We start from the raw sequence: 27,070 nt of genomic DNA, 5'->3' as shown, positions 1-27,070 counted from the left end.
CTTAAATCCCATGTGGTGTCAAGTCCTCTTGGTTTATGTTTTGGTAGTTTCTATTCAATACTAAAAATCTGCATTTTCCTTTTCAGGCTTTTTTTTAACATTATTGTGCACATGGGTGTTTTACACTTTATTGGTAATTACCCCAAGTACCAAAGTACAGCAACCGACGCCAATAAACACTTAATAGTATCATTAATTAAATAAGGTCTCGCTACACATGGACAGAACTTTGTGCTTATGAAGTCATAAATTAGTAAAACTACTGTATGGCATTAATTTTATGTGTCCCTCAAATACACTGAGGTACCACTTCCTTTATGCAAGGCTGTGATTTCAAACAGTAAAAATAAAGTAAAAATATTTGCTCTTTTTCTCAAAGTTACATGCTGAGACCATGAGGACAAGAGGGAAAACGTAGACCTTTGGATAAAGCTCTGCTGAAAGCAAGACCAAAGTCCAGAAGGCACAAAAGGAAGCTAATGAGCTGGCAACAGCTCTATTGAAAATCAGAGTTAGGGTTTAGCAGGTGCTTGAGAAGGTAAGCCAGAAAAGAGCTCACCATTGAGAAATCTGAGGCTCAAATATCGTCCAAGAAAGCAGACCAGCTGGAGACACTCTCCTGAATACGAGAAATGGGGCTCAGAAACAGCTGGAAAAACTTGACTTCAACTCTGAAGCACACAGAGAAGCAGTGGAGAATCGATCATCTCCAGTGGGAGAAGATCTTCCCTCCTCTGGGCCACAAAAGAAACAAACTCTGCAGGAGACTGAAGTGGAGTGGGCAAAAAAGCAGAGCAGCATGACGTCGAGATTGGATAATCCGAAGACAAAAAGACCATAAAGAAAAGTTGAATAGTCAAGCTCTTCCCATGCCCAGCAGCAGGAATGGATGCCAACTAGAATTTCTCTCTTGGGAGCTGGGCAGGAGGGTCTCTTTGGAGATTTTGTCACATTTATATTAAGTTACAAAACTTGGGCTTGGTTGAAAACCTTTTTCAAGGAGCTGTTGTTCATCTTAACACACTTATACTTTACCATGGCACCTTTCTTTTGATTCTAGTGTCAAACGCCATTTTTTCAGTGCAACTGTACAATGACAGTTAATTTTGAAATTAAGAAAATGAACCAAGTTCAAAGAAATATCTTAGCAGTTAAAGTAAGTAAGAAATTAATAAAGCATTTAAACAAGACAGCTTAAAACAACATGCTTTGGTAGTAGGGTTTTTCTTGCCTTGGAAAACGCACTACGGTGAGCACAATCAGTACGTTTTACTTTATCTGACAGAAATCAACACAGTTTCACAGTGCTCACAGTGACAATGCTAATTTGTTAATGTTACAAGGTCTAATGTCGACCACACAACCATCTATTTTTGTGTTTTGTTGTGCTAATGAGCAGTTAACTCAAAGTACATGTGAGGGTCACCTTCACTTGATTAGACATTGCACAAACCTTTATCTTGCCTCAAAGCTCTAATTATAAAAGCATAACAATGCAGAATTTTCTTTCTGGTGTTGACCAGAAACATAATAATGATAACCAGCAGACTTTACCTAGTCTTCATTATATATATCAAATCTACCTTATGGAATGTCCTTAATGAATCTACTAACTACAATAATTGGATTATAATTGGAATCATGTGTTCATGTAGTTTCATGGCTGAGCCTGATTGTGCGTGTAGAAAAATTCTGAAACTAAGGATAAATTATTTGTTCTCCTCTCTTCTCTCTGTCTCCCCAATCATGATGGAGTAGATGGAAATAGTTCTCTGAATCATCTGTTAAAGAGCCTGATGGCCAAAGTGAAGGCCTCGGCGATGTGCATTTGTCACTACATCTCATGACAGAGCAGAATCGTGATTCTTCCATTGCCTCCTCGTATGACCTTGCTGTGCCCGAGGACGAGGTTGCAAAAAAAGCATCTGATTATTTTTGTAAATATGGCATCACTGCTGGACACTGCTGTCTGTGTCCATGCAAGAATGAATGAATGGAACATTATACTGTAGCTCAGGTCATGTTCAGATTACTGAAGACAGTCATCTTCGCATTTCTGGCACGAAGGAAGTGGTTCAGGAGTTGCTTGGCTTGAATCCAGTATGCGTGTGCGGCCTCTCAAACTGCTACAAAGAACCACAAAGTATTCTTAATCACGTCGTTGCCGTTCTGAACTTCACCAGGTGCGCAAGTTGGGAAAGAAAAATGTGTCTACAGCACAGATGATGATGAAAGGTTGGACTGACAAAAAAAAAAAAGCGCCAAAGCCAGACAATTTGAAACAGCAGATAAAGTGTCAGTTTTCTTGCCCAATTCTTTTCCAGTCTGCATGGGTGTTACAGCAGGCCCTATGCTGTGAACGGATTTAGATTATCACCACATCGGATTAGCTGTGTTGAAGCAGACAATGTCACGTGAATAAGTTAAAAGCATATCATTACCGAGAGAAGACTGTGTCTGATTCAAACTCTTGTCAAAAATAGTAAAGCTGCCTTGATGTTGTCCTCTGCTGCACTTTTGCTGTGTCGTAATCGGGTGTTGACATTTCCTTTGCTGCAACCATGTAGTTTTCCTGCATTTCTGGACTTTAGTAGTGAGGAGGTGGACTGCTTGAAACTTGTAGTACACATCCGATCAAATCCCAGTGAATACAGGTGTCTTTAGATCAGACAGTGAATCATTAACCATGTTTAATTTATTATTATCATTATTATTATTTTTAGATTTTTGTTGTGTGTTTGTTTCCCTGAGGTAAGTTTTACCCTCTCAAAAGAGATAATAGCTACTGTAACTAAAATACGGGTCAATCCTTTAAAGAGGGTTGGTGAAGATGCATGCATGAGGCCGCCTACAGGGAGGAGGTGGATCGTCTGGCTGAGTGGTGCGACAGAAACAACCTGCTGCTTAACACCGAGAAGACCAAGGAGCTCATCATGGACTACAGGAGGAATGCTGACCCACATCCACCCATCCACATTAAGGGGACGGCTGTGGAGCGTGTGAGCAGCTTCAAGTTCCTGGGAGTCCACATCTCCGAGGATCTCACCTGGATGACCAACTGCGCCAAGCTGGTCAAGAAGGCTCACCAGCGCCTCTTCTTCTTGAGGACTCTGAGGAAGAACCACCTGTCCTCAGACATCCTGGTGAACTTCTATCGTTGCACCATCGAGAGCATCCTGACCAACTGTATAACAGTCTGGTATGGGAACTGCTCTGCCTCGGACCGGAAGGCGTTGCAGAGGGTCGTGAAAACTGCCCAGCGCATCGCCGGAGCACCACTTCCTGCCATAAAAGACATCTACAGGAAGCGGTGTCTGAAAAGGGCTGGGAAAATCATCAAAGACCCCAGTCACCCATCACATGGACTCTTCACCCTCCTGCCCTCTTGGAGGCGCTACAGGAGCCTCCGGACTAAGACCACCAGGTACCGGAACAGCTTCTTCCCCACAGCTGTCAGACTCCTGAACTCTGCCTCCTGACATCTGACCCACGTTAACACACGGACTGAACATACACACACCCACAATGGACAACTGTACCCTCAAACACACAATAATAACATGGACTGAACCACCACTCACAACCACTAGCACTTTATATAGCCTCTGTAGAAACTATCTACACCCTCACTTATCTTAACTGCACTACTGTATAGCTCTGTGTAAATAATCATTCTGTACATTCAATAATTTTTAATCCTACAACTGTTTACAACTTGCATAGTTCCCATTTCTGTATAGCTGTATATTTCAGATTCTGTAGTTATTTATTTCATATTCTGTAGTTTTTCATATTTATATCCTGTTCATAGCCTGTACATAGCTTGTACTCACTACAGCCTGTACATACTTATAGTTATAGAATATTCACAACATACTTCATACCGTGTACATTATAACATACCATAATAGACCCATTTCTGTAATATACTTACATATCTATACTATTGCTAATATATATTGTAATATATCTATATCACTAAAGCACTTCTGGATGGATGCAAACTGCATTTTGTTGCCCTGTACCTGTGCATGTGCAATGACAATAAAGTTGAATTCTAATTCTAAGAAGGACTAATCATGTATCAGTTCAGTTCTTTATTTTCTGATGTGACAACCCAAACTCATATCTGCAACATGACATTCATGCCGGACACACTCCTCCTGCATGAATGTCACAGCATTCATCTCGTCTCCTGGCTGATAACTCTGAGTGGGTGTGGCTGTTTCTGTATAGGTGGCCAGTTGTGTCACAAAAGTTAAACTGTTACCCTCGTCCTTAAAATGGAAGAACATGCAGACAGTGTTGAATTGGCTTTGCAGCTTTTGTGACCAGGCCAGACATCCTGAAAGTCTATTCCATGCGCAAGTGACTCCCAAAGTGAGGTATATCTACATTTGTGAAACAAAATGCTTTCATGCAGTATACAGTCATGCCCTTTCATGTGTTCCAAACACCTGCCACATTTCAAAGAATGAGCAACACATTTTTGGCATGAATGCAAAGCGTACCTAAAATGATACTGTTATGTACCTAATGTTGTAGAATAAGCACGCTGGGTGGCTGAGGGCTGACGGCTGGTTGAGTCAAGCAACAGTGGTACATCTTAGAAAAATAAACACAAAAGGCAATCAAGATGTTTCTAGTGGCCTCCTCCAAGAGTAAGATTTAGTCCTTTTTGGAGGATGGTAGCTCTAACTGAAGTTTCTTTAAGAACTTCTGTTGCTGCTCCACTCACTCATTCCTCTGTTTGAGAGCATTAAAGCCCTCCTGAGTTGCACACCCATGTGTGCTGTGCCATTATTTTCACTGGCATTCTGGTGCAGTCCTGTTGCAAGATCGCACTGATGAGGTGATACACCACTGAAAAGTAGGTTGGTAATAATGCGTTGGATGTTGTTTTTACAGTCCTCTAATGCTGAAGACAGAAGAAAAGACAAGAGTCTTAGTGGTGTTGAATAATGGTTAATGCAACCCTGTAATTCAACACTTAAGGCTGAAGAAGTTCCACACGCCTCAATTAACTGGCACATTTAAGAAGTGGGAAGACACCTCTCCTGCGCTAGCAATGGATTTTGCTTAAGCTGCCTTTTATTAATTTTGTTTATTAATTATTAGTTCAGATGGGAATTATGGACAGTCTTGCTTTCAGTCTAGATTTCATTAGTTTTGCTTTTTGTTATTAATTTAGGGGTAAAGTCTAACCCTAACAGTCCAATGCATTGCTGGTTCAAGGTCTTCCCTTTTGTCCCCCCCCCCGAGCTGGTGCTTCCATCTTCTTTATTTGCGTTTGATTTTTGCAAGTAAATATTTTTTGTCTGATTAAAAATTCTCTGCAGCAACTTTGTGGCATCTCATGTGTCGTGTTCCTTTAAGCCATGGATTCGGGGACTATAAAAGTGGTGTTATTTTGATATCTTAACCAAATCAAGGTCCCAGTTTAATATTTTCCGTCTGATTACAAAGCACGTCTTGAAATTCTCTCCACAGATGAGCTGAACTCTGCACCCTTTTCACACACTCACTGTTATACAATTGGACATCTAAATTTAGAGTGAGTGTTAAGGTCTGTTGTGTTGTGTATGACTGATGGTGACAGCTGAAGCACAGAAGTGTCAAGAAAGTCTGCAATAGCCTGGAGAAAGACAAGAATAAGCTTTTCTGCTTTTTATCTTCGCTCACATAAAAAAGGGGCTTCCATACAGGCCAGGAGCAAGGTGACTTTCAACTAATGTCATTAACGTTCTTCTAGTGAAGCATTAATGGGGCTAAAGAGAGACCTGAACATTTGCTCAGAAGTTGATTGATGAAAGCAAAATTCCTCTGTTTAACTCACATCTTTGTCGACCCTCAGGCAAAGACAATAAATGCTTCCGAAGCCACTTTCAAAGAAGGTACATAAAACATCAATTTAATTTAAAACAACAGGCAGTGTTCCAAATCTTCTCTAGCCTTTCTTCTAATAATTCTTATTAACCAACCAAGTGTGCATGTTATCCCCTTTTCCAGCTTTAACTCCTCCTTTACATTTCCCCCAGTCAGAGCATCTGCATTCATAGTCATCCCTTCAAAGTCAATAATTAGCTTTTCTGTAAATATATTACATCACCATCACAAGCAGAAAACTGAGAATTATTCCTTTTACTTTGAGAAGAGTTCTGATGACATACGCAAATCTGTGCAGTACTAAGGAGCATTCCCAATACTCCCTACTTTCATTTGATCCAATTTAAGAGATGCATAGGGCCCAGAGCTGCAAAATCCTAGCAGCACTTCCTACAGACTTGCGCAACAGGAAGAGTAAATAATGAACGATATCAACACGGCACTGCTCACTGGGGCTGTAACCTGCGTGCAATATCAACGGCTGTTTTCACAATCAATCTGAAACTAGCATCCTGATAAAATGAGAGCTGCCTGCAACCACAGAATAACTAATTAGAATGGCAGACCTGCAAAATCTACTGGAGTCATTTCAACTGTGCACAGTATCTGTCTTGAACCACAGTTCAACAAACCACAGCCTGAGCAGCCTTGAGCAATGACATCACAGTGAAATCTAAAGCATCAGCCTCTGTGGTCATAGGTCTCTTTCTGATAAGCCAGCTAAATTCTTAGTACTGGGACACAGCGTGACACCACAGCCTGAGAAAGCTCCTGATTTCTGTGCCTGCGTTCATGATACGGTGTTTGGACTCTGGGCCTTAGAACACCAGGGGCTTATCAAGAATTAACCTTCACACAGCAGCGATCCTATATGTAAAATAATTTATGTGCAACTTTCATCAGCAGGACAGGTGTTTGAGACACGTCTAGGGCTCGGTGAAGCCTAAAAATCTCAAGCTGTGTCTGAGATGGAGCTGACACGCTCATCTCTCTGCAAGGCTAGAGCCCTGCTTACATGCTTGAAATACAAAGCAGGCGGTCCCTTACCTGCCACATTAGAAACCAGATTTGACATGGTAATGAAAATTGATAAAACTATATAGCCCCTAAGCAGAGTTTTAAAGCTTAGTTTCAGGCTCTGACCCTGCGGTGAGCAGAAATGATAGCAATCTGAGCTGTAGATCATCATCACCATTTGGCAGCAAGTTAAAAAAAGAACATAAGCATGACTCCCCCCCACCCACCGTTTTTAAATGACTGAAATGAGCCTGATGCCGTCACACCTATAAAACAGTTCATGCTATGATCATCATTGTGTAATATTCTCTCATTCTGCAGGGCTTTATTGTTTTAACAAAATCCATCCCTTCTTTGAAATCTAGTCGGATTATCAGGTTAAAAACACTTGAAAAATAAGAAGGACATTTAAGTAGCAAGCAGAAAGATTGCACAATTTATTGACTTACAGTGTCTATTTACTGTTGGAGGTTCATGTACATGAGGTCAGTGCATGTACCAATGAAGGACAAGGTTTTGTTTCCCCCTTTCCCCCACACGCCATCAGACTGTTTAACTCCTCTCTGGAGGGGAGAGGGAGGGGAAACAGGAGGACAAAGGAGGGAACAACTAAGCTGTAGTGCCTCTTCACCTCACTGTGCAATACCTTTTGTGCAATACTTTTGTAAATAGTCAACGGTGCAATAGACTCAATACTTGAAATGTGCAATTCACTTGTATTTTTATTTTTATTCCTATTTATTCTATTTATCCCCTTTGTATATTTTATTTATATTGTCTCTGTATTTATATATATGTGTGTGTGTATAACTCTGTAACTTCTGTCGGTGCTGTGCTTTTTTGGAAATCGAATTTCCCAGAGGAACCCACCCGAGGGATTAATAAAGTTCTATCTTATCTTATCTTTTACCATCTCGTGTAAAGTGCTCCAGAAATGCAAGCTTCTATTCTTTTTAACTGAGGTTTGTTTTAATTGTCACAATAAGCAAACAGTCGTTCTATAAATCCCTGTAATTTTCACTGTGTTCCCTTTCCCTTGGGTGATAAAAGTGACAGAATAAACAAAACTAGCAGTCTCTAATTAGAAAAGAAAAATGACATTAATTAGCTGAACTTTAACTTGAGCTAATTAAAGTTGAACAAATTAATCTGTTTTAGGATTTGTCAAAACTTTCCACTGATTTTTTATTTTTTATTTTTTTTGTTAAATCATAAGCATATGACTCAGTGTGGCCTGGTCATAAAACTCTAGGAGTCTTCTTCTTTGTGCATTTCAAGTAACATGATCTAAACTGCTACTGAATTCATTAACCCACTCACACTTTATACATTTACAAATACCACGCACACACACACACACACACACACACACACACAAAGGCGAGTTCTGAAGTCGTGCATTCATACTTATATATGTCCGGAGTTCAAGTCTAAGCTGGAGAAGAACATCATGCAACATAGCATAACCTAGTCCACTTTGCATGAAGGGTAACTCGTATTGTAGAACCTTTAACCTTGATAAACAAACCACTAGCTGCAGCAGCATCTTTTCTAGCCACAAGCCTCCTACGTTGCAGAGCTACTAAAGGCGGGATACTAAGACGGAGAAAGAAAAAAAAACCCCACTGTTATGAAGAGCAAGGCCAACAGAAAGAAAAAGATGCCCTGAAGATGCTGGACCCACTAAACAACAAGCACGCATCTGACAGCATCACCTCAGGAAGCAACGTGGATGTCAGCTGACTGAGAAATACGTGCCTGCTCTCGAAGTATCACGCACAGGAAGTTAGGAGACGACTTGCCCTTTATCAGCAACTTGTCATGTAAAACGAAGAGTTTCTGGTAGCGGTTCATTATTTTTGCATAAGCCGAACACCTCTTATCTCCTATGAACGCGTTTTATTCGGCTGACTGGGAGGAGAAAAGGGGGGCGGGGGTGTAAAGCTACTGCGCACGGGTGGGAAACGTAGCTCTATACGACCTCTATTCGCTTGAAGTGTCAAACCTGAAGACGAGGTTGTGTTGTAAACAACGGTTTTTTTCTAGTGTGTGTATGTTTTTAATTCAAGACACGAATGCCACTGCGAGCGTGGGTCTTGCTCGCTTGCCTGGGGACTGGTTTTGGCGACAAGCTGTTTACAAAACCGCCGTTTGAGCCGTGCTTTACCTCCTCCTGAAGTCCTTTTCGTACGGTTTGAGGTAGGGATCCATTTGGAGAAGGCAGCTGAACTCAGGAATTGTAACATTATCTCCCAGGTCTGCCATGGTTTCTCCAGACCAAGCCAATCGAGCACCGACTGCTGCTAGCCGACCGGACGGACTGACAGCTAAAGAACAGAGAGCAGGCATGCACTGTGCGCGAGGCTTTAGTATCCGGAGACAACAGCGAATCAGGGTGCCGCATGCCAAAGCCCGTCCCATCACAACGTGCTGTGTTCCAGCAGGTCAGAGAGGAGACAGCTAAACTGTGCAGTGCTGTAGTGTAACTTTAAGGTAACAGCACAGGAAGCATCTGGCGCGTCAGAAGAAAATGAGGATGTTGTATACACATGAGCAGCTTTGTAGGCTGTGGGTTTGCCTGAGTTTGTGGCTCAAAAGAAATTTCATCTGCACAGAAATCGGATTTAACACAGATGTTGAAACATGTGGTAGTCAATTGTTGGATTCACTGTTAGCCTAGAATTACTGTTACTTGGCTGATAGTATCCTGACATGTAGCCCACTGGCTGTACTTTTATCCTCACTAAATGTGGACATTTATTGTCATAAATGATCTTTCCAGAGGCTGCCACTGGCATCTATAACTAACAGGAATTGGCCAACAACTGTGTATTTGAAACAGGTTTAGCAGTCAGCTCCCAGTAACTCCTGTCTACAAGCTGTTGCAGGCAAATGTCACATTTTCCTTCACTCTCATTATCGTCCAAGTCTGTCTCGAGAATTACTGGCTAATATGATAAATATGTTTTTGTAGAGCAGCCACCAGGCTGCAATTTTTCATGAAAAATAAATTGTTTTTGTCTGTGTGTTTGTTTAATTTGCTAGCCACATTAATTTCCCACAGTGTACAGTCCTGTCTCATTTTGGACACTTAGTGAGTCTTTCACTTAAAACAGGAAAACATAAATTTCACAGATGTATCCCAATTATGCTCACTGCCTTTTTATGTCTCGAAAGAAACAAACTCTTTTGATTTGAACACTCCCTTGACTTAATCTTGCAGTTCACAAAGGATATTTTAAGTCCGTCTACTGGTAATGTCTGACAATAAAATCCACTTGTTCTTTGTTATGTCCAAGTCTTTAATGTGGGGTGCAATGAACAGCTCTCTCGGGGCCACTACTGGAGTTTTAGGCCATTTTTAGTTTTTTGTGATATGTTTTTTTCTTTCATTATGAAAATAATTTCTTAGTGACATGTATCAGTGAAATGCAGTATTATTTCACAATTAAACAGGATTTCCCTCAATTTTTGGATGCTTTGTAAATTAAAATGCTGTGCAGTGAGCCGTGCTTATAAAAACGCAGATGAAAATGCATTGCTGTGTGAAAACTTTTTTCTGTACATAACTTCATAGTAAAAGTGCAGCTTTGCATATATATATAAGTGACCTGCCAATCTTCAGTATGCGCTTCTGCATTTCATTTAAAGAGATCCCATGGTAAAAGCACATAAGCATTAGTGTATGTGAGGTGGTGGTTGAGGAGAATGTTAGGTGTTGCTGAACTCCATTGTAATGCAGTGAATGTATGCTTTTCTACAGATTCAGTATCTACTTCACCTGCACTTACTCCTGTTTTGAAGCTATCTTTCTAAAATGCAGAGCTCACACTGTTTTGATCTAATTGTGGCCTCAATAAGTTTTAGCCCAAGCTACTTCACTGAAGTGGCAGAACTAAGTTGAACTCAAGAAGGATAACCTTGCAATAATTTAGATTAAATCCCTGTTGGAAAGGGCTGATAAATATGCACGCCGACTGAAGAAATGGCACAGGTCTTGAAAGCGTTGTCCTTGTCACAAAATAAAACTGTCCCAGCTAAAGGTCATAAAGCGAGTGTCATTCTAAAGAGCCATCTGTTGGTAATAGATGGAACAAGTGTGTTGCCGTCCACCCCAGAAGGTTATGCCAATAAATGTTGTCTCTTTGATTCATAGCTAAATAACACATGTTTATAGGTATCTATGGAAAGACACTTGACTCAGTGATAAAAAAACAGACAAAAAAAATATCATTTAGCTGACAGATCTTAACTTGGCAACCTGGAGCAAGTAGTTGCAACCAGTATATGTGCACAACATCATAATACTTCATATTACAAAAATAGTTTGTTGTCTTAAGTCAAACATTGTTTTTAGCTGTAATGGGTTATTATTTTTTCATTTCCCACAATACCAAAAATGACATTTGTTTTGCCTGCAGATTTCACAAACATAATCATTTATTCTGCAAAGTTCACAACATTGTTTGTCTATGTTTTTTTGACCGTGACAAGAAACTAATGTAAGCCATCTGAGATTGGAATATTTTGTTCGATAACATCAAGATTAATGGAGATCTAACAAAAACAACAGAAAATAGCACTAAGATAGAAATACTAACTGATCTAAATGGGCATAAGCACAAATTTGGATCTAACTTGCAACAGCAGATTGTATTCCATGGTACTGTGAAAAGTTCCTGATTTTTTTTATTTTTTGCATATTTGTCACACTTAAATGTTTAAGGTTATTAAATAACTTTTAATATTAGACACAGATAACCATAGTAATACAAAATACTGTTTTTGAACGAGGATTTCATTTATAAAGGGGGAAAAGGTATCCAAACCTACCTCACTCTTCGTGACAAAGCAATTGGCTAATAACTGGTTGTGCTACGCTTGGCAACAAGAACTGCAATCAAGCTTTTGATTGGCAATGAATCTTTCACATTGCTGTGAAAGAATTTTGCTCCACTCTGCTTTGCAAAACTGTTTTACTTCAGCCATATTGGAGGGTATCTGAACAAGGCCATGCCATGCCAATAGGACTGGTAAATGGTAAATGGTCTAATATGGTGCTTTTCTACAGTACTTGAGCACTCACTGCTTTACTACATGCCTCATTCACTCATTCATACAAGCACTGTTTTTCTAAGTGTTTTCTAACATTCATCAGAGAGCAGATTGGGGTTCAGTATCTTGCCCAAGGATACTTTGGCACGCAGACTGGAGTACCATGGGACCTAACCGTCACCCTTCTGATTAGTAAATGACTTGCTCTGCCTACTCAGGTACAGCGACCCCTTTAAGTCCAGACTACTACACTGCTCCAAAATCTTCATTTTGTTTTTGGTTTTTTAGCCATTCAGGTGTGATTCAGATAATTGTCCCTGCTGCATAACCAAAATGTGCTTGAGCTCCAGGGCACAAACTAATGGCCAAATATTCTCCTTCAGCTTTCCTAGTAGAAAGCAGAATTCATGGTTCAAATAATTATGGCAAGTTTTCTGGGTCCTAAAGCAAGAAAGCAGCCTCAGCCCTCTTCATCTTGGGACTCATCAGGATGATTTTTGCAAATGTGAGACAAACCTTTATGTTTTTTTGGTCATCAGTGGTTTTTACTTTGACACTTTTCTGAGGATGCCATTTTTGTCCAGCCTCTTTCTTATTGTTGAATCAAGTACCTTAAACGAGGCAAGTGAGGCCTTCTTTAAATGCTGTTCTGGGCCTTTTGTGACCTCCTGGACTATCTTCAGTGCTCTCTTGGAGTAATTTTGGTAGCCTGGCCACGCCATGGCAGGTTCACCACTGTTCCATGTTTTCTCCTTTTGTGGATAAGGACTCAGCATGTCCCAAAGACTTAGAAATGGCTTTATAACTCTTTCCAAACAAATAGATGCCATTTACTTTTTTTCTTAGGTATTCTTGAGTTTTTTAGATAGTGAAGTGCTACTTTTTGAGATCTTTTAGCCCGCTTTACTTTGTCAGGCAGGTTCTAGTTACATGATTTCTTTGTTTGTGAAATTGAACTTAACTTTCCAAAAATGTGGTTAATCACAATAATTCCTGATTTAACAATTACTTACTACTACAAGTAGGTTTGGTGAGCTTTTTTTTTTTTTAACTTAATACAAAAAATCTTTATCTGGTCTAATATTAAAATGTGTTTGATGATCTTAAACATGTAGCTGTGACCAATATACAAACAAATGTAAGAAATCAGAAACACAAAACATCCCATTCTTGCTATTAAAGTTAAGGCCTTATAAGCATGTTTTTACTCTGTCTACAACCTGAGGATGCTTGGTTAAAGGGAGCTTTATGGATCCTCTATTCCCCTTTGATCAGTCAAAATTAATCTGATGAGTTGATGAGCTCATCTGATGAGTTTATGCATCACAAATAGCACTGCAGATTTCTGAGAAAACCCTACCTTCCATCCTGCCTCTCTTCTGGCCCAAATTTCACCCCAAGAAAATATTATTTAACTTTCCCAAGACACTTGTAACAACTCTGGGTAGTTTTAATTTATTCATTATGAAGAATTCAATTGACATCTGAAGACAAAACCCTAAATATTCTTGGGTTTTGAGCATTTCTTCCTGAGCTATATGTTCCTCTGCAGAATCATATTGAACCAGAAAGACATCACATCAGAGATTCAGAACACAACTGAAATGCCAGCTCTGTGTGACTTAATAGAAGCTGACACAAACAACCTTCTCATTCAACTAAATTGACGTGACTACGCAAGCATGCTACACTGATATCATTTGCAATGAAAAAACACAATTAGTCTTTCAAAACCTATAATTATTCATCAAAGCATTATAGTGCCTCCAAGCTGAGAGAATTACTTTGCAGGGTGTTCAACCAATATAAGACACATCCAGGGCAAAAATTATAGCTGTTAGAAGATAGAGAATTGAGCAGGGATGACACAGAATGCTAAGACTTTATTTCTAAAAGCATGGCTTTGAGAAACAATAGAAAAAAGTAGAGAAGCTGAAACGTTTTATAAACAAACAAAATGTATAAGGAGAACATCCAGGCGAAGAAACCACTGACTCGAGGAAAAAATATGTAAATTATTTTAAGTGCATCTCACAGAAACAGAAAAACCTATTCAGAGGTCTTCAGTCCTTTTTTGTATATGACAATTCACCCTTGTAAAGATTTTTTTTTATAAAATATTGCAAAATATTAAATTTTGATCAAAAGTTCCTTTGTTCAAAACATATACATATAGATTTACAGGTGAAATGTCTTATTTCATTTGCAGCTCATGTAACAGACATGACCACCTCATATGGAAATACTAAATCACATCCAATGATTGTAATGGTCATGAAAATAAACAGTACCGACAAAGCTCATGAGCACAGAAAAACAAGACAAAGAAAATCGAGATTTCTAAAGGGTTAGGGTTAGCTACTCACATGGAAATCCCAGTTTTCAATTGTCATAGCCAAGTGGCAAAGCGAAACGGACAGAGCATTTCAACATGAATATAAATGAATTTTGGATGCCTCTCATTTTCTTTGGAAGTCTCTCATTAAAATCCATATTTCGAAATTAAACACATTCTCCAAGGATTGTAGCTCTGAAACTGTCTGTGCAAGACCCGGTTAAGATTAAGATCATGTATTTTGAATAGTGAATAAGATATCTGTGTTTGTGTGTGCACTGCATCCCAACAATCGATGTGAGAAAAAACCTTTTCAGGGAGCATATTTTCAAATAAAAAATCATCTTCAAATTTTAGCTGTGAGACAAGAGCACAGTCGGCACTTGTGTTTGTGAAGAAGATTAAAAGATCTATTTTATTCGCATCGATGCAAACTACATTACTTAAAAGTAATAAAAAGATAAGTTAGTGATTCTGGAAATGCATCCATCCCACATTATAATTAGTATACATTTAGCATAGAGTCTCAAATTGGTACCAACTTCAGAGTCTGCGGAATTGACTATTACCTAATTCCTCATCAGACAATTGTGTTCAAAGTGTTTTGTGATTTATTGTCCATAAACATGCAATTAGCAGTACAGTTTCTTTGGCAACAATCCTGGGAAATCAGAGCAATACAAATTAAAGTGCTCATGCACTTATTGCAACTGATTTCAGAAACACAAAGAGGAAAAGAACAATGAAAGAAGTAAAACAGGATACAGAAATATGATTTAGACATGAGACAGACAACCCCCTTCTATTGAAAATCAAATTAGATGTCAGGGATCAGTGTGCTGAAATACTGCAACCTATATAATTCCTTTGAAAGACGGATGACGCTGCGCCATGAATGCCACCAAGTGAGAAGGTTAGCACTGAGCAATAAAGGGAACCAGAGAAATGGGGATGAAGCTAATGAGAGGTGATAAGATTCACTCCAGCCTTCAATTTCAAGGATGAAGGGATCTCAGAAAGGACCAGAGACTGACACGAGGATAGAGATCTTTAATGAGAGTCAATAGAGCAGATGGAAGCACCGATATTGGTATGTGAGGCTGAACACAAAGCATGTGCTAATGACAGTTTCGGAAACTCTGAGCTACATAAAACATTTCGCGGGGTTGAAAGCTATCCAGATGATAGAAGATTTCAAATATGTGGTGCGATGTGGTCACGGTTGCTGATGTAGGTTGAGGACACGAGGAGGCAAGCAGAACCTATATCGGCACACTCAGGGTTTTTGGCAAAACTCATTTATGAATTTCAGACTAGTCAGCCCCTGCAGCAGAAGTGAATTGTTAACACCTGACCCCACAATATAACAGGCCAAATGGCTTAAATCAAGCAGAAAGGGCTCAGGGGACACTGTCAAAGGAAGAGGGCGAAAAGGCCGAATTTCAGCTGGGCGTCAGCAAGGGGAAGTCAAGACTTCTTTAACAGAAACAATGAGACAATTGTCAAGTAAGGTTAGAGAAAAATAATTACACTGGCCTTTCGGTATTAAAGAAAACACATATCCCGATGACTAATTCAGTATGTGCTGTGTGATTATTGGCTTACATGCACAGTTTGAGAATACCATTTCCCGTCTTCCTTCCAAGCCTTGACAATTATAATCCCACCATGTCTAAAACCTGCTGTGTTTCAGATATTTTCGAATGGCAATATGCTGTGTGATTATGTTGCAAATCAAAAAGGGTTGAATTCAAGGAGTCAGTCCATCTACTGAAATGCTGAAAAGCATAAAGAAATATTCTAGATTAGATTCGAAAATCAACATAACCCATATTTTGACTCTGAGACTAAACCTTGAAACAGCACTGTATTAAATCATAAGTGTCCAATTTCCATTTCATTGCCAAGATGAATGAGGCTTCAAACAATGAATGACTGTGTTGTATTTATATCTAGTTTGCAGTGTGTATTTATGTTTCCACGGCCCTTCAAGATGAAGCAGTGAAACAAAAACAACAATTCTCAGTAAGGACAAGAAACAAAAGTAGATTCACACCTAATCTGAGCAGACATAATAGAAGATCATTTATATTCCTGCGTGATGCTGCTATTCAGGAAGACGTACCAAAAACACTGCAACAAAACGAATAGATATTCAAAGTTATGTTGTTGCGTTTCTTCTTTTGTTTCAAAGAAGACATGAACTAAAGAAAGAAACTTTGGTGTGGTCCTCTGATTTTCTTATTTGAATATTGTCTAGAAATGTTGTTTAAACTGCAACGTGATAATGAAGTAAACATTTTCACGTGAGGCTTTCAGGTTCCTTTCACACATCTTTAAGCCTTAAACAGCGATCAAACAACACTGGCATTAAAATAAGTAACTGAAAATGCACAAAGCATATCTTACATTAACTGATGTATGTACTCCCTATGCTTTAAACACATAAATCTCTAAAGTTGAAGAGCCCACGATTTAACTGAACATGCCGATGACAGCATAGGATGCAGTTCATTTCAAAGAGATCCCCAGTTCATCACAGACTTAATACAGAGACACTATCTTTAGACTGTGGGAGGAATCTGTTCTGTTAATGTAGGTCAGCTATAAACACAGAATATCTGTTCATTTTACTTTTTATTATATTTATTCATTTTAGCATTTTTCCACATAATTTACATTGGCATCAACGGGACTCACCGTTGCATCATATTTTGTATTTGCGTCAGAGTATCAGTAATACAGTATATCTAGTGTATACAGTCTGACAAAGAGAGACACCTATGGGCCATTTGGAATCCCACTCACTGCATGTCTCGAGACTGCTGGAGGAAGCCGAAGCATCTAGAGAGACACGAGAAGAACATGTAAACTCCACACAGAAAGGTCCCGGACTAGATTTGAACCCGGGACATTCTGCAGCGAGGGTGTTAAAAATGTGATGACTTTGCATCACATTATGTAAACTGCCGAGTTCCTGTTCAAAGTTACTTTATGTCGAAGTTGAGCTGAGCCATACTGACTGCCATCTGTTTCCAGTCAAACCTACATGCTGTAAAAAGGAGGAAATACTGTCTGTATACTATTTATTAATTCGATGCAAATATTAGGAGACCTGGCATAGCTGCATGGTGGTCTTGATATAGTAGTTACATGTCTCTCTCCCAGTCTATGCTGTGCAAAATTCATTGTTGGGGTGCAGCCAGAGCATACAAATCATCAGACCTGTTAGAGTTTAAAATATGGGTTAACAAAACATCACACAATATGCTCTGAATATCAACTTATAACAACAGGAGAAATCATTGCGGGAGCAAAAATCCACACACTATTTATATTGTCGATTAAAACACAGACCTCCAGATAGAACAAGCAATATTTAGTTGTGATGGTTGTGAAGGATTATTAATTATTAACATAACACTGCTTGTCATGTTTTGAAATTATTTTTCAAAAATGTCTTGTTTGGGCTGAATTGGTATTTGGTAGAAAAGATTCTGTAATTATTTGACATTACTGAGTACCCCACTGAAAAGCATGGATAACAAAGATTATTCTGCAGAGTTTAAAACTGCTTATCTTTGCAGACCATAATTACCCCACCCCTCACACACACACACACACACACACACACCCATCAGCCTTTTAATTTACCTGTTTACCCAAAGTTTTTATAAAACTTTGTTCATCCATTTCTGTCATTTCATTTCACACGTCTAACCTCACTGTGCTGTAAATCAGGCTTTAGATTTAGTTGACTTGTCCATAATTTTACAGTCACTAGAGGTATATATAAAGGGAGCTACAATTAAGAATCCCTCAGTCACACCAGCTAAATACAACATTATGTTTACAAATGTCTGAGAACAAACATATATAAGGAAGGAGACAGGACTTGAAATTGAACCCTGTGGGACCCCACAATTTATGATTGGTGAGAGGACGATAAATTGCTTGCAGCGACAGAAAAGGTTCTATAGGAAATGTAGTAACTGAGCAAGCACAGTGCTATATCTCTGATACCCACCCAGTGCTTGAGGCAGTCAATTAAAATTGCATGATCTACAGTATAAAAAGCCTCACTGAGGTTTAAAGGATTAAAATCGAACATTCCCCAGCATACACTTTTAAAAGAAGGTCATTTGTTACTTTAAGAAGGCAATTCTTGGTGCTGCATGGACATTTAAAATTTTACTAGCGCTTTAAGAACATGTTGATCTATTTCTCTAAAAGAGCAACTTATTTAAAATGTGTCTTTAAAAAAATGAAGGGGCAAAGAAATTTACTGATGTAGTACCTTAAAATATTTTAAACTCTGATCTGTGAGAGAGCTGCTGGAAAGTTTTGGTTTTAGGCCTCAAAAATAAATCCAAAGAGTCAGCCTTATACTCACTTTGAATGCAAGGATAGATTTAAAAGTTGATTGGAATACCTGAAAAAAATAATCCACCTCTAAATAGTTAGAATCTCATATTTTCAGGATTTGATTGAAAAATTAGTGAGCCCTTAGTGCCATTACTGGCACAGTGGTTAACTATGAGGTTTGTTTCTCTCAACGGGACTCAGAAAATATGACAAGGCTTTCGTTATGTGATAAAAGGCAGTTTAATAACCATCCATTCAGTATCCAACTCTTGCTCTCCCACTTTAAAGACCATCTTCTGTGGCCTCATGCTACCATTCAAATTTGCTTGGCTGCTTTGAAAGAGACCCATTACAAAGAGTGATATATGATTATCTCCACAAGTCTCAAGTTCAGGTTTGCAGAGGGTGAATTAGTTGTCATTTCCTCTTTGGCCTCTGAACTAGTGAAAGCTTGCAAGGCAGACCATTTGAAAAACTTCAATTGGTTGATGATGTCACAGGAGTTTAATTTAACAGCGCCTTCAAAATAAGAGAAGCGTGGAGCATGTGGTATAGAATGTAACAGAATCAAGGATGCAGCTTCACTGTGGGTTTATTGTCCCTCAATATTAATGCTGTGGTAAGGATATATTCACAGAGGTGCAGCAAAAATGAAAATAAAGTATTCAGATTTACAAGTATGTTCTATTTAGTATTTAGAACAAAGGTCACAACATGTCATAATGATAGTTATCATATATCTCCAAACATATTAGCCTTTTTACAGGAAATTAAGAGTTTCTAATTAATATTAACTATGAACAAAGCAAAGGGATGAGCATTAAAAAAAATAATCAGCCTGATTTTAAACTGATATTCCAACATTCGAGTACAACAACGTAAAATAAAACAATCAAAAGCTCATTTGTAGGAATTCTTTAAGGTTGTTTTTTGTGAATAAACTCTGACAATGACATGCAATTTTAGGAGAGCAGTTACAATGCAGCTGTGAAGAGATATTAAACTTCGGATTGCACAATAAATCTTTTCCATTCAAACATACAGATCCTGTGAAGGTTTCTAAGGAGATCATATCCCAGCATGCACTGTGCAATAAACACCCTTGACAGGTTGCCAGTCAAATGGACTCCCAGCATGTCTTTGGACTTGGAAGACAACAGGGAAAGAAATCCGCAAGAAAACTGTGTGAAATGCACACAGGAAAACCCAAGTTACAGCTTGATGTTGTATTAGCCATGTGAGAGATCTGAGAGATCAGATCATGGCGAAGCTGGAAACCTGGACCCTCCGTGGCCGATTACCAGGACTATGTGAAGTACCCTCTGAAGGTTTACTAGAAGATTTGAATGCAGCATTACAGATACAGATACCCTACTGCAAACATCAAAACTAATCATCTGATTCTGATCTACAACATGGCAGCAATGATTACAGAGATGCTTGGCTATAAGACGAACAGCCACAAGGAGAAGTACCCTCATTGAAGAAGGAGAGTAGACACCAAAATCAATGCAGTTTGGACGGAATTTAGCCAACTATCAGAGTTTTGTCATGAAGAAAGTGGTGCCTAGGAAGTACAAAGAGTGTTGAATACATGAGGCATTGAAAACTGCCAAGCAAAGACTCACAGTCTTGACCAGTTGTTTGAAGAGATATACAAGAGAGGTAGAACGCAGGAGACTAAACCAGCTGTACTCCACTGAACATCCAAGGTATACTCTCAGTGGCAGGGGAACAACATGATAACAGCCCCACCAAGGCTGGAGATGGAACAATACTGGTAGAGCATAAGGGATGCATCACATAGGTCAGTAATTTGCACCAGAGGTACACTTCAACTGTGAGAGACAGAATGTGAAAAAAAAATAATCCATGAATCCACATGGTAGGATTTGTAAAGAATTTATTCGTAAATCAGGGTGGAAAATAAGTATTTGGTCAATAACAAAAATACAACTCAATACTTTGTAACATAACCTTTGTTGGCAATAACAGAGGTCAAACGTTTACTATAGGTCTTTACCAGGTTTGCACACACAGTAGCTGGCATTTTGGCCCATTCCTCCATGCAGATCTTCTCGAGAGCAGTGATGTTTTGGGGCTGTCGCCGAGCAACACGGACTTTCAACTCCCGCCACAGATTTTCTATGGGGTTGAGGTCTGGAGACTGGCTAGGCCACTCCAGGACTTTCAAATGCTTCTTACGGAGCCACTCCTTTGTTGCCCGGGCGGTGTGTTTTGGATCATTGTCATGTTGGAAGACCCAGCCTCGTTTCATCTTCAAAGTTCTCACTGATGGAAGGAGGTTTTGGCTCAAAATCTCACGATACATGGCCCCATTCATTCTGTCCTTAACACAGATCAGTCGTCCTGTCCCCTTGGCAGAAAAACAGCCCCATAGCATGATGTTTCCACCCCCATGCTTCACAGTAGGTATGGTGTTCTTGGGATGCAACTCAGTATTCTTCTTCCTCCAAACACGACGAGTTGAGTTTATACCAAAAAGTTCTACTTTGGTTTCATCTGACCACATGACATTCTCCCAATCCTCTGCTGTATCATCCATGTGCTCTCTGGCAAACTTCAGACGGGCCTGGACATGCACTGGCTTCAGCAGCGGAACACGTCTGGCACTGCGGGATTTGATTCCCTGCCGTTGTAGTGTGTTACTGATGGTGACCTTTGTTACTTTGGTCCCAGCTCTCTGCAGGTCATTCACCAGGTCCCCCCGTGTGGTTCTGGGATCTTTGCTCACCGTTCTCATGATCATTTTGACCCCACGGGATGAGATCTTGCGTGGAGCCCCAGATCGAGGGAGATTATCAGTGGTCTTGTATGTCTTCCATTTTCTGATGATTGCTCCCACAGTTGATTTTTTCACACCAAGCTGCTTGCCTATTGTAGATTCACTCTTCCCAGTCTGGTGCAGGTCTACAATACTTTTCCTGGTGTCCTTCGAAAGCTCTTTGGTCTTGGCCATGGCGGAGTTTGGAGTCTGACTGTTTGAGGCTGTGGACAGGTGTCTTTTATACAGATGATGAGTTCAAACAGGTGCCATTCATACAGGTAACGAGTGGGGGACAGAAAAGCTTCTTACAGAAGACGTTACAGGTCTGTGAGAGCCAGAGATTTTCCTTGTTTGAGGTGACCAAATACTTATTTTCCACCCTAATTTACGAATAAATTCTTTACAAATCCTACCATGTGAATTCATGGATTTTTTTTTTCACATTCTGTCTCTCACAGTTGAAGTGTACCTCTGGTGCAAATTACTGACCTCTGTCATCATTTTAGGTGGGGGAACTTGCACAATCGGTGGCTGACTAAATACTTTTTTGCCCCACTGTAGATCAACAGTGCCATAGGTGCCTTCATCGGGAATTCAATAGGGATGTGGCGAACAGCACTAAAGGCCAACTTTAAGCTAATTGCACAAGCCACCGTCAAGTGCAGGATCTACCAAGGAGATCCCCTGCCCCCACTGCTGTTCTGCATTGGCCTGAAACCCCTCAGTGAGATCACTGACAAGACTGGCTACCGATACTGATTAGGGAATGGAGCAATCGTCAGCCACCTCCACAACATTGATGACATCAAGCCGTATGCCAGGAGTGAATGAGATGTTAATTTGCTGATCCACAAGATTAGGATCTACAGCAACAACATCTGAATGTTATTTGGACAGGAGAAATGTAGTTGGATTGCAACAAAGCGAGGGAAAGTAGTTAGAACTGAGGGGACTGCGCTATCAGAAGGCAACGTTGCAGACATCGAGGACAGCTACAAGTACCTGGGAATCCCTACAGGGAGCCACAAAAACCTGGAAAGGCTAGGAAACCCACAGCCACCAAATACCTGAAGAGAGCAAGGCAAGTCCTGAAGAGTCAGCTGAATGGAAAGAACAAGATCTGGGGAATCAACACCAGTGATCATATACTCTATTGGGACAATAAGTTGGCCAAAGGAGGAGATAGAAGCCATTGACATCAAGACAAGGAAGCTCCTCATCATGTATGGAGGGTTTCACCCCAAATCCAGCACCCTGAGACTGTACGGCAAACGAAAGGAAGGGGTCCGAGGACTAGTGAGTATCAAAACCACTGTCCAGCATGAGACAACAAACATCCATGAGTACATTAGGCAGATTTCCTCAACTGACCCCAATATCTCAGACAAAAGCAACACAAGAAAGAAGGGGAGCAAGAAGAACTATCATGGAAGGACAGCACCCTGCACGGTATGTACCTCTGGCAGATAAACGAAGTGGCTGACATTCAGAAATCCTAGCAGTGACTGGAGAAAACTGGACTGATAGATAGCACAGTGGCACTAATCATGGTGGGTCACTGTGGTTCAGGGGGTTTGGAAGCTCATCTTGTAACCAGAAGGTTGCTGGGTCGATCCCCAGCTCTGTCTGTCTTGGTCATTATGTCCTTGGGCAAGACACTTCACCTACCGCCTGCTGGTGATGGCCAATGGCGCGATATGGCAGCCTCGCTTCTGTCAGTCTGCCCCAGGGCAGCTGTGGCTACAACTGTAGCTTGCCTCCACCAGTGTGTGAATGTGAGAGTGAATGAATAGTGGAACTGCAAAGCGCTTTGAGGGTCTTGAAAAGCGCTATATAAATGCAATCCATTATTATTATTATTATGGCAGCACAGGAACAAGCTTTGAATGCAAGATCCACAGAGGTTGGGGTCTACCACAACAGGCAAGACTGCAGGTGCAGACTTTGTAAAGATGTCGCTGAGACAATCCAGCTGTTTAAATGATAAATTCTGTACACATGCATGTACTGCAACTGTATGCCACTTCATTACTAATCTCATTGTGAAAACGATCTAGAAGCGGTAGTAGATGTTCAAGATTTCTACCTGAACGGAGCACCTTTACTGCAAAATGTTCTATTATTGTCAGTTTAAAAAAACCCAAATTTGTCACTACCAGATGTCACTGTCAGATGTGCTGACAGTGTTTGTCAATCATAATGAGTATTTTTTGTGACAGCTGTCAGTCAAAAGTCAATCATGTTATTTTGCAGGTTTCAGAAAAAAAGGCTTCCCTTTTAAATCGCGACAAGAAGATCTTTATCTGATAAGAACTGCTGGAATTCTGTAAGTATATTGAATTTTTGTTGTCCTGTTTTTCATGTGAAACCCTTTTGGGTTGCAGTTGTTCGAATTGCATTTTGATTACAGAAATGACAGGGTTTTGAAACATTTACCGTTACTTTTGTTTCTCTTTCTTAACAACTGAATCTATGAACGCACAATATTAAAACCATTTTTTTCTTTATAAAGGCACATGAGGGCAATGTTGCTAGTGTGTGTGTGTGTGTGTGTGTGTGTGTATGTGTGTGTGTGTGAGAGAGAGAGAGTCTTTGCTAACAGCCCATAATGGCGATGACATTGTTCTGCAGATGAGGTGAGAGCAGCCCATTATATGTCAGTCTGCCTTTGCCTCCTCCTCTCAATGCCCTGATAGGACTCTTCTCAGTGCAGACCTGTTTTGGAGTAATGCCACAGATGGTGATGAGCCTGTGTAATCCCTGTAGATTTCCACGGTTTATAAACAGCAAGACAAGCAGCAGGTCCCGCCGATCTGAACAAACACTTCTAAATCAGGGGGTGTTTATCATGCCTGTTTGGGGTGGAGGTTGTAATTATTGCAAACAAGAGCAAACATGCAAAGAGAAATGGATTTCACAGATCTAATTGATTGGGGAACAGCAGTAGATTTAGCTGCTGTAACCAGCCTCCCCCCCCTCTTTCTCACTGCAATATTGCATGAGACTATTAGATTTATTATAGTTTCTATCACCTGAAGTAATCCTCATTCTAAATGAGATGTATTCAAAGCGATATGGGGTGCATTTCCTAGGGCTAAATCTGAAAAAAACTTAAACACAGTTGGAAATGGCTCATTGCTATGTACCTCACAGAAAACAACAGATTTCTGGCTCATAATAGTCAAGACCATGAATCTCACCCTGCATGCACAGACAGAGAGAGTGTATCGAGATAATTGACAAATTCCTTGGCGAAATGAAATGCTGCGCATGCTGAAAGTAACATCAGTGTTTGCTTTCTGTCTGGCAAAAGAATCACAGCATTTTGATGTATTGCCTCACCCATGCACAAAAATACATTCATTTTGTCAGGTAAATTCCTTCCCAATTTCCCAGGGAACACGGGGAACATAAAGAAATTGGTTTGATCCATGACATGTTGACATTTCATTTGGAGAAATCAATCAAAATCTACCAGCAAAAAGGGCATATTAAATGTGTCAAATGGAACTGCTGAAATCAAAAGTTTTATGTGAATGGCTTTGGAATATTCATCAGGTAAATGAGATATATCAGAGCACAGCACAAATAACAGGAAAACCTATTGAGGTTTTTTTCCCCCCCCTTCAGTGTTACAGGCGCTAATACCCAAGGGAAATTGTTATTATCTGCACGAATAAGTTTGCTTTCTGGTGCTTTATTGTAAAAATAATACAATAATAATTGTATTAAAATTACCTATTTGAAGATCTGTTTCGAAAGACAGCCTTTGACAGCCTAAACTAAAATACAATCTTTGTGTTTAGTATGCTTTTGTGTTTGTGGTTCACCTTGTTTTACATGTACAGCATCCAGAGAGTCATCTAAAATTAGCAGCACAGTTTGAGAAACAGCAGGTAGTGCTCCCTACTAATAGGCTCTAGAGGTGAATTAGCCATTAGCTAAAAAGGCTAATTCACCTCTAAACCAGATGTCTTTGTGAAAGTGAAAAAGTAAAATTGAAAATAAAACACAGGGAAGCATTCAGAGACAAATAACTTGACGGTGGCTTGTAGACATAGTCAGGAAAACCTGCTAAGGTTCAAACTGAACATCAGAATGGGAAAGAAAGGTCATTTAAGTGACTTTGAACTTAGTATTGTTCTTGGCGAGAGACGGGTTGGTCTGATTGTTTCAGAAACTGCTGATCTACTGGGATTTTCCACACATTTATCTCTGGGGTTCACAGAAAATGGCCAAAAAAGAGAGAAAATATCCAGTGAACTGCAGTTCTCTGAGCCTTCTTAATGCCAGAGGTCAGAGGAGCATGGTCAGACTGCTTTGAGCTGATAGGAAGGCAATGTTATGTCAAAAAACCTATCTCTGAACGCACAGCACGTCCAACCTAGAACCAGAAGGGCTGCAGCTGCAGAAGACCATACCGAGTGCCACAAAGAACAGAAAGCTAAGGATACAATTTGAACCAAAAATGAATGATTTCATTTGTTTGATTTGTAGTACCAAGTGTGAAATAAATAAAAATGAAATGAAATGAAATGAAATGAAATGAGGGAAGACTGGAAAAACACTGCCTCATCTGATGGATCTCTATTTCTGCTGCCAAGAATTTGGTGTAAACACCAAAAGAGCATGGTTACATCGTATTAACAGTTCAGGCTGGTGTTGGTGTAATGTATAGGAATATTTTCCTTGGCACACTGTTCCCTTAGTACCAACTAAGCATCTTTTAAACACCACAGCCTACCTGAGCATGGTTGCTAATCAAATTCATCTCTTTATGACCACAGTGCCCATCTTCTGATGGAAACAGTGATCAGAGGATGAGTCAACTGTGCTGCCATGTGACAAAGGTTAAACTTTTTTATTTTTTATTTTACAATAAGCTCACTATGCTCTAATGATCTCCATGGTCAAAAGATCCCAATTCTATAGAGCACCTGTCTACCATGCTGTCATGTCAATATGTACCGAAATCTCTACAGAAATGTTCATTTTTAATTTAGACCATAAAGAACTAAGACAGTTCTGAAAGCCTAAAAGGGGTCTAAGCCAAATTGGAAGGTGTACCTAATAAAGAGTCCAGTAAGTGGCCAGTAGAAACTGAATTTTAGCTTTTTCTATTTGAAATAATAGAAATAGCTAATAATTCTCTACCTGTCATTGCTGTCTCCTGTGTGGATGTGGCAAGATATCTCTCACATCTGCAAATGGAGCGAAACAGCACAAAAACAAACTCTAATCACCCTGCTGTGGTCTGACAACCTGTTTGAGGAACACATCTTAAAGGTTGAACCAGCTAAAACACGAGTGCACTTTCAAACTCTGGCTGGGGGTAAAAATAAATAAATAAATAAATACCAGCAGGCTGTTTTATACTGTATTAAATTGTCAGTGCGATAGTGCGCTTGACCAAAAACATCATTACACAACTTTGGCTTCTCATGGAGCATCTGAACGTATTTCCTTATGTACCATCACTTATTCATATCAGATTTTTTTTTTACTTTGATGTGAGCCAAGCTTGTAATTGCGTGTACCTCGGTCATCATGTTTCCTTGATGAAAATTTCATTTACATGTGAATTATGTATTAGCTATGCATAATGCACTGATGGAATTTCACTT

The 27,070-nt window shown here is 39.8% G+C and overlaps 1 protein-coding gene across 1 annotated transcript in view; it reads right to left on the bottom strand.

The window, feature by feature from the left end:
* gbe1b (glucan (1,4-alpha-), branching enzyme 1b) overlaps positions 1-9,271 on the bottom strand; it is a 99,849-nt gene extending 90,578 nt beyond the window's left edge. Inside the window, exon 1 of the mRNA XM_086262123.1 lies at positions 9,071-9,271. Coding sequence (XP_086118249.1) covers positions 9,071-9,252 — 182 coding nt within the window. The 5' untranslated portion in view covers positions 9,253-9,271. The remainder of the gene's footprint in view (positions 1-9,070) is intronic.
* Between the last annotated feature and the right edge of the window lie 17,799 nt (positions 9,272-27,070).

Source organism: Aulonocara sp. 'chitande type north' Nkhata Bay, linkage group LG14, assembly GCF_057382095.1.
Source record: "Aulonocara sp. 'chitande type north' Nkhata Bay isolate Kocher_YH1m ecotype deep benthic linkage group LG14, A_spYH_male_GT1.1, whole genome shotgun sequence".
NCBI lineage: Eukaryota > Metazoa > Chordata > Actinopteri > Cichliformes > Cichlidae > Aulonocara > Aulonocara sp. 'chitande type north' Nkhata Bay.
Note: the sequence above shows the minus strand (reverse complement) of the source record. Positions and strands in the feature narration are given on the sequence as shown.